Here is a 14443-nt window from a genome sequence, read left to right on the forward strand (position 1 = left end):
ACTGAAAAGACCTTAGCAATCACCTAATCCAAACCACTCATTTGATAGATAAAAGCCGGGGAGGTTAAGTGTAATTTTGTACTTGCCTGTGAATTCAAAATCATGGATGCAAAAAGGACAACTATTACTAACATCATGGTCTGTGACATAGCATGCAAAGGAGGAGATTAAAATTCTCATGTGGGGGTGGAAGGCATTACATTTTACCCACTTAGGGTGACCATCCTCCATTTTATTCAATAATAGACCGTCCAAAGAATGTCATCCGCCGGCTACTTCCTTGGTCTGACCAAGCTCCCTCATCCCTCTGCTGGTATGGCATCTCTCTAAGCTGAATATGATTCTACTTATGTATCTATTAAAGATCAAGAAGACCTAAATGCCAGCCAAGTACTTTAATTCCAGAAAGAACTCTCTTCTAACACCAAAGGGGAAAAAATGGTTGTGTTGTTTCACTATGCTAGTTTTCAACATGCTGTGATCCTGAGGGATTTTTAGGATAATTTTGACTCTGTGCAATTTTCACTTTATGTGCTAACTTTAGAACTTAGTCTCAGTCTAAGATATGACTCCAAAGTGTGCGATGATACAGATTGGTAGCATGAGACAACAATCCACAGTTCACCCACAAGAAGCCTGGCATGTTTCATCCAAAGAGAGAATAACTAAGCTATATAAACTAACTGTTGTACAAATTATAGAATAATAACAATGATCTCTGTATGTGTCACATGACATTGCCTTGGCAAGAGGCAAGCAGGATTGTTCAGTGAAAGATGGTGGCAGCTTTCTCTGGGTTGCCTCGCTATGAACCACATTGGACTGGAGTCCCCTTCTGCAGCAGGAGGGACAGCTCTTCCCACCGGGCTCTGGGTCCTCTCAGCTCATATCTGGGCCCACACAACTCATATCTATCTCAAAAGTTTGAGACTCACTTGAGCAGCAGTCCCCAAATGCAGGCTGTCTTCCCTGACTTCAAAAGACCAGTTTCAAGTTCTCATGGTCCTATAAAAATGAGGAAGAAGGAAGAATGGTCTTTCCTCAGGAGCACACAACATGGTGTTTCCAGTTCAGACCACTCCTGCCCTCTCTCCTTGAGATGATGAGGGCTCAGGGACTCTGTCCCTCACATTGCTGCCTCTACACTAAGTCCCCCTGCTTTGTGCTGCCTCGTGTGCTACCAGCCTACGTGCCTATGCTTAACCTCTGCAGATCCACCAAAACAAGAGCCCAATTTAATTTGCTAGATTCATTAAAAAAATGCCTAGAAACAAACAACTCTCCCCAAAGTGTTTATGAATATATTCACAAATATATTCTCAAAAAAAAGTTGATGCTGGAGTAATGATTCCTTTGTCTTTTTTTTACTGACTTTAAGACAAAGAAAACAATCCACTAGAATTGTAAAAATTGTATATTTTTAAAAAAACATTTATATGTAACTCTGATGCCAAGGGTGAATAATTCATGGCTATTTGTAAAATTCCACCTGCAATTAAACCAATTTAAATCTCTGGATGTTGAAAACACTCTTTATCTGTGACCCAAAGATTTGTTAAATACAGTGGTTTATGAGATCAAACAGTTGCTAAAAAATGTGTTTTTAATTATGGAGTCAAGTTTTCTTTCCTTCATTTGAAAAGGCATTCAGGGGAGGAGAGGGTAACTAGAATATAGAACATATTTTGATCATATGAGAATGAACCAGCAGTGGTGAAGGGCCTCACAACATGAAAAAATTATCTCCAATCTCAGGTGAGGGGTGGATGAGGGGTGTGCATTCAGAGCCTGACTGGAGAGTAGTGGTAAGAAGACTGGACATGGGACTTCATTTTGATTGAATGGATTGCAATTTAAAAAATTTGAGGGACCTGGGCATAAAGAGTAAAAGAAAGCTATAAGGCTTTCTACTAATCTGCAGTTGAACCACAGTGTTAGGAAAGTAAATTAATAGCCAGTTGAAATTTATATCATATCAGTAAGTAATTAGGAATCGCCAGTTACAAACTATCAGAGATGCTAATGTAATGTAAAGAGCATATGCATGGAGCTAGCGTGCCCTTCACTTAAGAGGCTAGATTGCTTGTTTCACAGGCTGAAAGGAGTGATACCACAGAGGATGAAATTGGCCTGGCTCACACAAACAAGGTAAAAATGGAAGTCTGCTGACTTAGCAAAAAAGAGCTGCCTATAGTTCAGAAGAGATCAGATATTCAGTATTTATTTAAATATACTTGTTCCTTTTGTTTGTGAAGTGAACTGATTAATGCTTGTTTAAGAAGTATGAGAAAATATTTTGTAAAGTACAGACATTTTATATTAATGTAAATTGCTACTCTACTGAATGGTCTCTCTTAGCTCTATCGGGCATCAGACCTCATCAAGCATCAACCTTACTAGCCATTTGCCCTTGGAGAACTCAATGAAGTCCTCAAGGGATTGGTTCCCTGTTGTAAATATTGTGACTGTCATTTGGGATAATGGATGTGAAAGCACATTAAAAGTTAAAATAGTGCCTTAAATATTACTATTTCTACTATTACTTTCACAAATCCCCAGCTATATAAGATGACATGTACTATAGATTAACTATGACAAAAATAACATCCTTACAGATTACTCTGAAACCTCAACCCTTTTGGAAGCCACAGAAACATCAGTCTTTGCTTTATCATTTCAAGGGTTTATGGAATCATCACTAATTCTAAAGTATTTTATTCTAAAATAAATTCTTTATTCCACATGGCATGCTCTCACCATGAGATTAAATTACATATTTCTTACAAATCAAATAATTTGCCTTAGAATTGTTCACTTTTTGAGGTATATTGTAATCATGAATGAGCTACAGAAGTAATGCCATAAGGAGAAGACTTATCCATATTGTTGGGATACAGAAGATAAAAATAGCATTTATTGAGCACTTATTACATATCTGTTGATTGCTAAACACCAGCTGTGGAGTGAGACTATCCAGGTTCAAATTCTGGCTCTATTATTTAGCACTTGTAATACTATCTGTACCTCAGTTTCTTTATGAAATAGGATAACAGTACAAACTTTACTCTTTTGTTGTTGTTTTTGGTGAGGATTAAATGAGCTAGTATATGTAAAGCACTTAGAATACTACTTGGCATGTGGTAATTGCACGATAAAAAGTCTTCCTCTCCTCCCTTCTCTCTCCTTCTCTCTCCTTCTCCTCTTCTTCATCCTCCTCCTGCATAACCTACTTGAGATCTCACAGCTGGAAAGCTGCGAGGCTGGTATCCTGTGACACTGCAGCTCATCCTTTTGGCTACTAAATGGCAATAATTGATATGACCAAGTGCTATTTACAAGATTTAAAGCTCACTTTAGCATAGAATACCACTGAACAACTTCGCCAACAATGGTACTCCAGTTTATTATCTTCTATGTCACAAAATTGTAAGTTGGGGAAAGGATTTCTTTGTTAAATGCCTACTTCAAAAATATCAAGAAAAGTCTGCCAGTGTTTGAAGATCAACAGGAAAAGCTGAAAGTCTGAAAAATTAAACTTTCACTCTTGGAAAAAAATCTGTAAGAACAACAGGGTTTAAAAGGATATTCTTGGGGATCCCTGGGTGGCTCAGCAGTTTAGCACCTGCCTTCGGCCTGGGGTGTGATCCTGGGGAGCTGGGATAGAGTCCTATGTTGGGCTCCCTGCATGGAGCCTGCTTCTCCCTCTGCCTCTTTGTGTCTCTCATGAATAAATAAATAAAATCTTAAAAAAATAAAAGGATATTCTTTTCTGTTTATTTCTATTTGGAAATATTTTACATTCATGCTGATTTGAAAAAAAAATCCTAAAGTTAGGAAGTTTTTCTGGGAAAATTCAGAAAACTACTCAAAGCTATGAAGGAGAAAAACATACTTAAGATAAGATACTGTGCTGGACTCCTCTCCTGCTACCTTCCAACTTGCACCATCATGACGAATACCCATCATTAACTGTGAAATGAATGTGATTTTCCTTTTACATTTAATGTTACATTGAAGATATTATGCAGTATCTTTCAGGCTTTCTGGAATTGTATACAAGTAGCATTTTATAGTAGCAGATGTGTGACATCACATGGAAAACTTGTAAAACCTTTCCATGAAAATCACATCTGTCAGTCCCCACTATCATTTTAACTGTAGTTATATGGTTTGCTTCTCCGTCTGTGCCAGAGGAGGCAGCTTTGCATGAAAGCTGTTCCAGGAAATTGTGTCTTCTGGACTAGCTAGTTAAGCAAATTGTGTAACTGCCATTGAAACCAAAATGTACCCAGCAGACATAATTTCACAAAAGAGGAGAAAAAACCACATTTGTACAAAAGTCACAGCTGTTCAACTCTACATTTTGCACTTTTTTCATCGAATTTTTTTTTTCTTTTCTGTATGAATAGTGACAGTTACATTTCTAGTTAGTAACTTTAGGGCTTCTTAATACATTGTTAAGTGCTGTACTATTATGGATTTAGTGTCTGTCAGGAAAAATGGGGCTAACTTCCTTCTGCTGTTCCATGGTGGAGGAACTTGGTCCATCTTCCCTGTCTGCAGATGAAATAAGGAAAGATGTTGAGTAGGGCCCATTGTTCTCTAAAATGCAGAGCCCTGTGGCTGCCCCTACTGCTCCAACCAGTGCCAGCATCCCTATGTTAAGGTCCACCCAGTATGAACTCCTCTTCTTTCAGGTCTTGCAAGTCTTAATGCCAGTGATCATCTTATCTAGAGCCACTCTCAAGTCATTGGTAAGAGCTAAAAGCTCAGAATACTTGGGTCAGAAGAGTCTCTCTGGCTATGCAGCAATGACCACTCCTTGTTGGACATCTTCCTGTGACAGTGAAACTGTACTAGAGGTGGGACAGAGAGGACACACTCTCTAGGGATCCCTCATTCTTCTTCATGATGAGTCTCAGAGGCTTGTTCACAATATTACAGGTTTTGAATGCTAAATTTACAGGATGATGATTTTGAGCAAGAGTTTGAACTCTAAGCTCCGGAGTGCCTACGTCTAAATCACAGCCATTCTTTTCAATAATGTGTGATACTACGTAAGTTACTTACCTTCCACAGCCAGAATTTCCCTATCTGTACACTTAAGACAACCTACCTCATCACTGCTATATTGAGGATTTACAAATGTGGTAAAGATTGTCAAGCACTTAGTCCAGTTCATGGCACATACTAAGCACTCAATAAATGTTAACTATTTTGATTATGGTGGTGATAATTCTTCTCACTTTTGAATACATTAAAACTATAATCTTTTTTTAAAAAATATTTTATTTATTTATTTAACAGAAAGAGAGAGAGACACGCATAAGCATGGGAAGCAGGAGAGGGAGAAGCAGGCTCCCGAAGAGCAGGAAGCCCGATGCGGGGCCTAGTCCCAGGGCCCTGAGATCATGACCCGAGCTGAAGGCAGATGCTCAACTGACTGAGTCACCCAGGTGCCCCTAAACCTATAACCTTAAGAACTGAATTTGCATAGGACAGAATAATGGCAATAGAAAAGTAAAGTTGGGGCAGCCCTGGTGGCGCAGAGGTTTAGCTCCACCTGCAGCCCAGGGCGTGATCCTGGAGACCCGGGATCGAGTCCCACGTCAGGCTCCCTGCATGGAGCCTGCTTCTCCCTCTGCCTGTGTCTCTGCCTCTCTCTCTCTCTCTCTCTCTCTCTCTCTCTCTCTCTCTGTCTCTCCTGAATAAATAAAATCTTTATAAAAAATACAGAATAACCAGTGAATAACTGTGTATCTCTCATGAATAAATAAATAAAATCTTTAAAAAAAAGTAAAGTTGGTAATAATGGTCAAAAACAATTTAATCTAGGCTTTGCAGTTTCAAATTGTATAAACACTTTCCTGCTACTGATTGCTAGAATTCCTATCTGCTTGTCTCTGGCTGACAAGGAGAAAGAGGTCACGTGCAAGTGTGCCAGAGGTACAGGCTCATTTCAAACTGACATGACCTGCTGACGACAGACAGGCCACTGTGCAACTTCTGCTCCCACTGCCTAGTCTGTTTGAAGAGGGCGGCTGACTGCTAAATTAGATTGCTAGTGTTCTAGCACAGGCTTTCCTTTTGCCACTAGACAGGAACATGGAATGTTTGTCATATTTGGAACCACACCTCTAATTGTGTGAGTGTGTAATTAAACACTCCAAACGATAGCTCTACAGAAAACCCATTATCCATCATTATTAATAGAATTAGTGAATCAACATTTTAACTACAGATTTACAATGATGACTACCTTGCTTTTTTACACTAACTGAATATTAATATTACAAATTTATATGATTCCAAGATACTGACATCAATACCATCACTACAATTACAGTGTTTTACTATAGGCACATTACATCTTATATTTATGATGTTTATAATGAAAAGTTGATATAGAAACTTATCTTAAACTAGATTTACTGTTTTTCTGTATAATTAGCTATAGGAGATTGGTGGTCTTTTTCCAACAAAAATACTCTGTGCACAGAAAGTGACAAATAACCACTATGCTCATATGTATTCATATTGTTTCCACCAACAAGACTACTATTTTGAACCAATACATGCTTTGTGAAAATAATAGTGTAATGGAGATGCAACTCACGTTTTTTTGAACAGTTAAACTACATAAATAGATATTTTCAGTTAAAATGGACAAGTTGTCTTTGTTGTGATGGAAGGTATCCCTGATTTTAAGTAATGCTTATATTAAATAGAATAAATTGAGGTATTTTCATTATTTTGATGAATTTTTTTTATCAAAGGACATGTCTGAGGAATATTAGAATATAATTCTACTTAAAATTATCTTTAGGTTTGAATTATCTGTCTCAACTTTCTAGTTGGTCTGATACACCCCACACATCTAATTATTGGTGTTAGTATATTATGAAATCATGTGATAGAGAAAAAACCATGACAGGTAGTAGAAATGGAGAAAGTTAAAACGACCTCATTCACTAAGACTTGTGTCTATGACATCACAGTCACCTGAAATCTAAAACTACTAAATGTGTTAATCTGATTTAATGATATAATACATGACTGGCTGAATTATGAACAATTTCTGACTATGACAGTGAATACATGAAAAATGAAGTGGAGAAATATAGACAGAAGTATAATTTAAAAATATAAAGCAAATAAAAGATAATCATTTGAAGTATGAAAATAATGAGGACAACTATCTTTTGGGGGTCATAGCTAGTGTCCAATATTTAACTAAAAGGGATTCACCAGCAGCAGATCTTTCCTTGAAAAACATACACTTTGATGATCAAGAAGGTAGGAAGCATTACTTTCTGATGTGTTGGGTGTTTCACCTTTGTGACAGATAATTAAGGTGGAGAAGAAAGGTTTGAGTTAAATATTATTTTCCACACTGAAGCCAGTTTGGAAACAGTTGAGAACGTGGAAGAACAGTCTGAAGAATTAGAATAGAGGGGGGCAAATTTGGCCAGCTGCCTGCCTATTTTTATAAATAAAGTTTTATTAGATGGTAACTAATGCCTCTTCATTTAAGTATTGTCTATGATTACATTCAAATTACAGGGGGAGAGTTGAGTAGTGACAGAGGCCATATGGCCCCCCAGAACACTTGCTATCTGACTCTTACTGGAATTTGCTAATACTAGACTAAAGAAATAATTATTCAATGAGTTCTACAAGGAAGTGTATTAAACATGAGATCTGGTTTGTCACATACTTCAGTTCTCTTTCCTTACATGGAGCTACCTTGGCTTTCAGATGTAACAGTCTTAGGCATAGTACAGCCTGATTTAGTGACTTAAGACCAACTAGAATTTACTGAAAACTAGTAATGTTGATAAATTTATCCAGAAGCTGTAGCTATACTATTATTAAAATATGTGTATTTTAATTGATTATTATGATGAGGGGGCCACACAACTATATGCAAGTGACGTCCTTTTATTTTTGGAATCTGTAATACCTCTAAGCATTTATTTTACTTTTTGTATCTATTGAGTATCTACCTGACATCAGAGTATTAGACACTATATAAGAAAATTGCATGTGGTAAATGAGGTGAATTCACCTTGACTGGAAATGCCTGACTGTGGTGCCAAAATTGGTGCTTTTCCAAATGAGGATGGTGGTCAGAATATTCAAGCTCTTGAGAAAGATGCTCAAGGGCAGGAAGCACCAGGTCTTATTCAACAGTACATTCCCAGCACAAAGAAGGGCTTGATACTTAGTAAAAGCTCAGTGACTGACTATTGTTACCAAAACAATTTAGCAATAACACTATTAATCTCTAATCCTTGACCATCTAGATTATTATTGTTAAATAGAATGAGATTAGAAAAAACAGAGTTAGATCTTGATAAACAATGTGAACACCAAGTTTTTCAGTCCCTGCATATCTTGGGCAGTACACTTCTCATAAGCAATGTGTAGGCTTTGCTATTCACCCAAATAACATTAACAACATTAAACAGTAGGAGGAATTAAAAAATATTCCCTATGAGAAAATGGGGTTCTAGAAACATGACTTGCACATTTAACTTTTGGAAATTATTATTATTATTTTTAAAGATTTTATTTATTTATTCATGAGAGAGAGAGAGAGAGAGAGAGAGAGAGAGAGAGAGGCAGAGACACAGGCAGAGGGAGAAGCAGTCTCCAAGCAGGGAACCCGACGTGGAACTCGATCCCGGGTCTCCAGGATCACACCCTGAGCTGAAGGCAGTGCTAAACTGCTGAGCCACTCAGGCTGCCCTAAATTTTGGAAATTATGAATATTACTTGATTTCCCTTAATGTGTATATAATTTAATTCCTAATGGGGGCTTTATTTGAAATCAAACAATGGATATTGTGGATAACTCATATTATGCTAAGGAACATTGAAGCAATGCAACCTCCATTAGAAAACATAAAAGTCTAAGCTACAGAAAGAATACTATTGATTTGAAATGGGGCCTTAAAAAAAACCATTGAAATTTTATTTCATCCTTCAATTGGAAAGTAGAGCTGCATCATTTAATTGGTTTGGAAATCTAGTTTAATAGAACATTTCTTTTGCCCAACTAGTCAGCTCCCAACATTTTGATTGCAAAATGAAGGGCATTTACTTTGATATCTTTAATTATCACTCATTTAGAGGACAGTGTGAAACACTTTTCCAATTGGTGTTTTAGAATCTTGAGTCAAAGGAAAAGAATGACAAATTAGCCAGCTGGAGAAGGAAGAGACAGCTAGCTGGTGCTGCTAGAGTCTTTGTGGATACTTCAAAGTAAGATGAAAGGGAAGTAAGGGGGTTGTTAGCTACACATGCTCAATAACTGAAATACTAGTACAGTTTCACAATGTATAAATAACAAATTAGTAGGAAACTTAAAGACTTACTCAACATAGTAAGTGCCATATATGGGATCATCGATTTTTTCCCAGCCATATGGAAGCTCTGGAAAATAAAGAATTACTTCTTTCAGTAAATAAGCAACAGATATCACAATTTCTAATAAAAAGTAATAATACAATGTAATTGTTCATGGATTGCAGAAGTAGTCTACCAAAGTGGAATAAAGCGTTCAGAGTCAGCACCAAATTTCTGACGCATATTGTAGGCAATATAAGCACTGACTTGAAAATTGGCAGTTAAAACGCAGAGCTCTCTTCTCTGCAGATAGACTGCTGGGTCTAGCTGTTTATCCCATGCCAAGCGGTAGGATGGCACGTCATCCTGTTATCACCACTCAAAGCAGTACAGAGGCAAATTGCTTTCCTGAAAGTGCATACAGGTTTCTTATTTATTTGTATTGTTAAAAGGAGTATTTCAGGATAAGGATCATATTGTCAAAATACATTTCTGAGGATAGCAAATTATTGCTGATGACTGAAACAAAGGCGTTATAAATTCTCAATTGACATCCCACGATTCCAGATAGTTAGCTTGCTGTTCTCTCCACATGGGTCAGAATTTCAATGCTGCCAATATACTCTTTAGGCATATTTTTTTATAAAGTCTAAAATTTTAAATCCACTTTCCTTGGCAATATGATTTATATTTCCCATTTCATGGCTAATTTTCACACATACACATTTAAAATAACAATGCTACGAATGCTTCTTTTTAAAAATCTTTTATTATTTTAAAATTTTTATTTAAATTCAATCTGCCAGCATATAGTATAATACACAGTGCTCATCTCAGTATGTTGTAAATGCTTCTATAGGCACAAACATGCTATTTGAAAACAAGGCTTTGCTTTATGATACTGTTTTTCCAAATACACTGAGCCTTTATAATTATTAAATCCTATAAATATGATGAATATTATTTTTTAATAGATATTAATTTTATATATGTATATACATACAAGTTATACGTGTGTGTGTGTGTATATATATATATAAAACTTGGAATCTTTTTTTTTTTTTTTTTTAATTTTTTAATTTTTTATTTATTTATGATAGTCACAGAGAGAGAGAGAGAGGCAGAGACACAGGCGGAGGGAGAAGCAGGCTCCATGCACCGGGAGCCTGATGTGGGATTCGATCCCGGGTCTCCAGGATCGCGCCCTGGGCCAAAGGCAGGCGCCAAACCACTGCGCCACCCAGGGATCCCTAAAACTTGGAATCTAAGTAAGATATACTGACATGCTTCAAATGGTATATTTAAAAGTTTTATTTTTTTTTAAGATTTTATTTATTTATTCATGAGAGACACAGAGAGAGAGAGAGAGAGAGGCAGAGACACAGGCAGAGGGAGAAGCAAGCTCCATGCAGGGAGCCCGACAAGGGACTCAATCCCAGGACTCCAGGATCATACCCTGGGCCGAAGGCAGGTGCTAAACCACTGACCCACCCAGGGATCCCCTAAAAGTTTTATTATTATAGTAATAACACATAACTGTAGACAAGGCATAGTCATAAAAAGAAAATTATAAATAACTGCAATATTGCCATCCAGAGATAACCACTGTTAATATTTTGGTGAATATCCTTTAAATATTTTTAGACATAGACAAATACAAATAATTTTTTAAGAAATTAGATCATATAGTGCATATTATCTTTATAGCCTGATATTTCTACTTAACAAGATACCAAAAGCATCTTCAATGTGAATGAGCATTATTGTATAGTATCACCTGAAAGTGGCGCAGCAGTGGTCTGTGGTATGGCTAAAGCCTGTTACCTTCTGTAACAGAATATTTGGGACTTTCCAGTTTTTACCTGTTATACACCATCTGTGTTGGACTTACTAAAACCTAAATCTTCCATTATTTTCCTAGTAATTTAGTAATGATAAATTCCTAGAAGTGGAATTTTGAATTAAAGGGCATATACCTGGCTTGTGGCTTTTGATATAAATTGACAGATTATCACTGCCTCACTCACAGAATAGAACAATTTGTAATCTCACTGGGGGTTTATGAATAACTTTGTTTTTCTGTATTGTCAAATTAAATGCAAGTCTTCAGTTCTTCATCCCAAACTTCAGGTTTTGGCATTAAGAATTTTTTTAATTTTCAGAAGTTAACATGATGAAAATGCCTTCTATTCCAGAAGACTCCAAGTAGAGTCTGGGGAAGCAGTTTTATAATCAAACACAAGAGTATTCAATCAAAATGATGTGATTTGCACTAAAAGGTACAAATGAGGAGTGCTTCATATCAGGTAGCTCTGTTTTGCTTCCAGAGTGTCCAAGTCAGATTATGTTTTGCTACCAAATGAGTTACAAAAGGCAGTTTTTAGAGCTTTTGAATTTTTGGATATGCATTAAAGTACTGTGTATCATTATTTTAAAAACCAAATAAATTGACTTTAAAATGGAAGCTTATAGTTTTAGGTTACCATTCTTGAGTCGTTACCTAGTTCGAAGATTTTTTTATAAGTTTATCCCCAATTATTTTTTCTTTTGCACATTTGTCATTTTTTAAAGTCAATTCATGAGTTCTTTGCTTATAAAGGATATTAATCCTTTATCAGATGTCCAGATATGTTTTTAAGTTTGTTTTGATTTAATTGTGTTGAACATTTTAACACGATGTTTTAAATCTTATTTGGCAAATTTCTCAGCGTTTCCTTTTATGTGTCTGTCATTGGAACCTAACAAATACTGAGATATTTTTCTAGTGTTTCTTTTTTTGTTTTAACATCAAGTCTAGGCTATGATTTTATTTATATTTCTTAGATTAGTCATGTCTTAATAAACATAAAAACACCAAACTAGTCCTGTCTAAATAAAGATATAATACCTTCAGAAATTTTTCTTTCAAAAAGATAATAACGGTGTTACTGAATATTTATTATGATAAAGGTACTGATGAGCTTGCCATGTGCTAACTCATTTACCCTAACAACAACTCAGAATTTAAAATCCCTGTATTCTGCTTCCAGTGATCTTAACCAATTTAGATATCAATCGAGACACTCTGTTTAGCACAGCATAAACAACACTTAATTTAGATTAAAGACACTAACATTCCAGATGGTTTTCACCAAATCCCCCAAGCTATTGGAGAATTTGGCTATAAAAAGAAGAATCCATTTGACAGATATCTGTGGAGGGCCCTTTACAAGGAGCTCAAGTGAAAGAATATATAGAGGATAACAATTGATACTATATTTATTACTAATACAGCTGAATACATGGATCCATACTTGTAACAGATTTAATACCATCTCATCAATATAATAATATGTAAAATAATCACACTCACTAAAATATAGCTAACATGGTTAGTAAACAGCTAATGGTGTTAATTGTATGTGACTGGTTCTGTCTCCCTCTTTTTTTTTTTCTGGCTTATGTCTTAATGGTATTGTTATATGGAAACATTTCATGGTCAAAATTTTAAGATTAATTTTTAATGTAAACTATTTCTTCACTTATTTCTTATCTTTGAATCTTTGAGTAAATTACGAATCCTAAGCAATGCATCCCAAAAGTACAGAGTTAATTGATTCTTTATCTTTGCAGATTGGCAATACAAACTATTTATTTAGTATCCTGCCTTACTTGCCTTCACAAAGTATTCATCAGAATTTAGAGGGTGGGATGCCTGGGTGGCTTAGTGGTTGAGCGTCTGCCTTTGGCTCAGGGTGGGATCTCAGTTTGGGGATCGAGTCCCGCATCGGGCTCCCTGCATGGAGCCTGCTTCTCTCTCAGTCTACATCTCTGCCTCTCTCTGTGTCTCTCATGAATAAATAAAATCTTAGAAAAAAAGAATTTAAGGGGAATCTGATTTGCTTTCCCTTACATATCCATATATGTTGTTTATTTGCCTGTTCCACATTGCCAAAATAAATGATTAATTCATTACAAAACAAAATATATGTTACCAACACTTATATTCTAAGCACTAAGTACTTCAAGTATTTTTACTATTAATGATCCTTGGCTCACAATTTTTTGGGGGAGGGGAGAGTAATTTATATTAAACATTTTATTTCAGATATATACAAATTGCACTCTTATTTTTTAAAATATTTTCTACCACATTTGCCCCAAGGTGAGAAGAGATAGATAAGAAACAATGAGAGCTAAATGCTATGTGCCAGGCATTATTTTAGGTACATTAAGGAAAACAAATCACTTAATCCTCAAAATTGACGATTTGACTTGACTTAATCCTAAATTTATAAGATGAGGAAATAGAGATACCAAAAGCTTCTAATAGTTAATAGGTCAATTTTTAAATGCATATGTCTGAATTTGGAGCCTTCATTTTAATTAATTTATTAATTATTCACTTCTTTTTGAGACAAGATGATACATTATAACTCTAGTATTCTTTTTTTTAAAGGAATTTATTTTTTTTATTTTTAAATTTTTATTTATTTATGATAGTCACACACAGAGAGAGAGAGAGAGAGAGAGAGAGGCAAAGACACAGGCAGAGGGAGAAGCAGGCTCCATGCACCGGGAGCCCGATGTGGGATTCGATCCCGGGTCTCCAGGATCGCGCCCTGGGCCAAAGGCAGGGGCCAAACCGCTGCGCTACCCAGGGATCCCCTCTAGTATTCTTTTATATAGAGCTGTTACTTCATTTTAAATATCAGAAAGGAATTGATGGATGAATGTTTTGAGAAAACAATAATAGATACACATATCAGTTCATTTGTAAATGTGGTAGAATGGGTGTACAAGTCTACAACCAATGAATAAAATGCTCTGTGTATGTGCATGAATGTGTATGTGTTTGTGTGTGTGTGTGTGTATTCCCCTTAATGATGTTTTCCTGAGTAGCAAAGAAAGGTCAAGGATAGAATGTTAGTGGAAAACCATAAGATTTTATTCAGTCATAAAAAAACAAGTCATAAAGTAAACCTCTTAAGATTATAAGCTGAATAGTATATGTCTTGATGGTAAAAAGTTAAGAAAGTTAAGAATCATCTTCCACTGTTTAAATGAATTATTTGGACTTGAATTAGTTTTTAAAAAACCAATTGCTTCTCTT

The 14443-nt window shown here is 35.9% G+C and overlaps 1 protein-coding gene across 9 annotated transcripts in view; it reads right to left on the bottom strand.

The window, feature by feature from the left end:
- The window catches only part of MAGI2 (membrane associated guanylate kinase, WW and PDZ domain containing 2), a 1339556-nt gene that overhangs the window by 316407 nt on the left and 1008706 nt on the right, over window positions 1–14443 (bottom strand). For all 9 annotated transcript variants that reach the window (XR_005982860.1, XM_041723679.1, XM_041723675.1 and 6 more), the window contains exon 7: window positions 9381–9438. Coding sequence is in view for 8 of the 9 variants with exons in the window: in XM_041723679.1 (XP_041579613.1) it covers window positions 9381–9438 (58 nt within the window). In the remaining variant the exon portion in view is untranslated. The remainder of the gene's footprint in view (window positions 1–9380; window positions 9439–14443) is intronic.

Source organism: Vulpes lagopus, chromosome 11, assembly GCF_018345385.1.
Source record: "Vulpes lagopus strain Blue_001 chromosome 11, ASM1834538v1, whole genome shotgun sequence".
Classification (NCBI taxonomy): Eukaryota; Metazoa; Chordata; class Mammalia; order Carnivora; family Canidae; genus Vulpes; species Vulpes lagopus.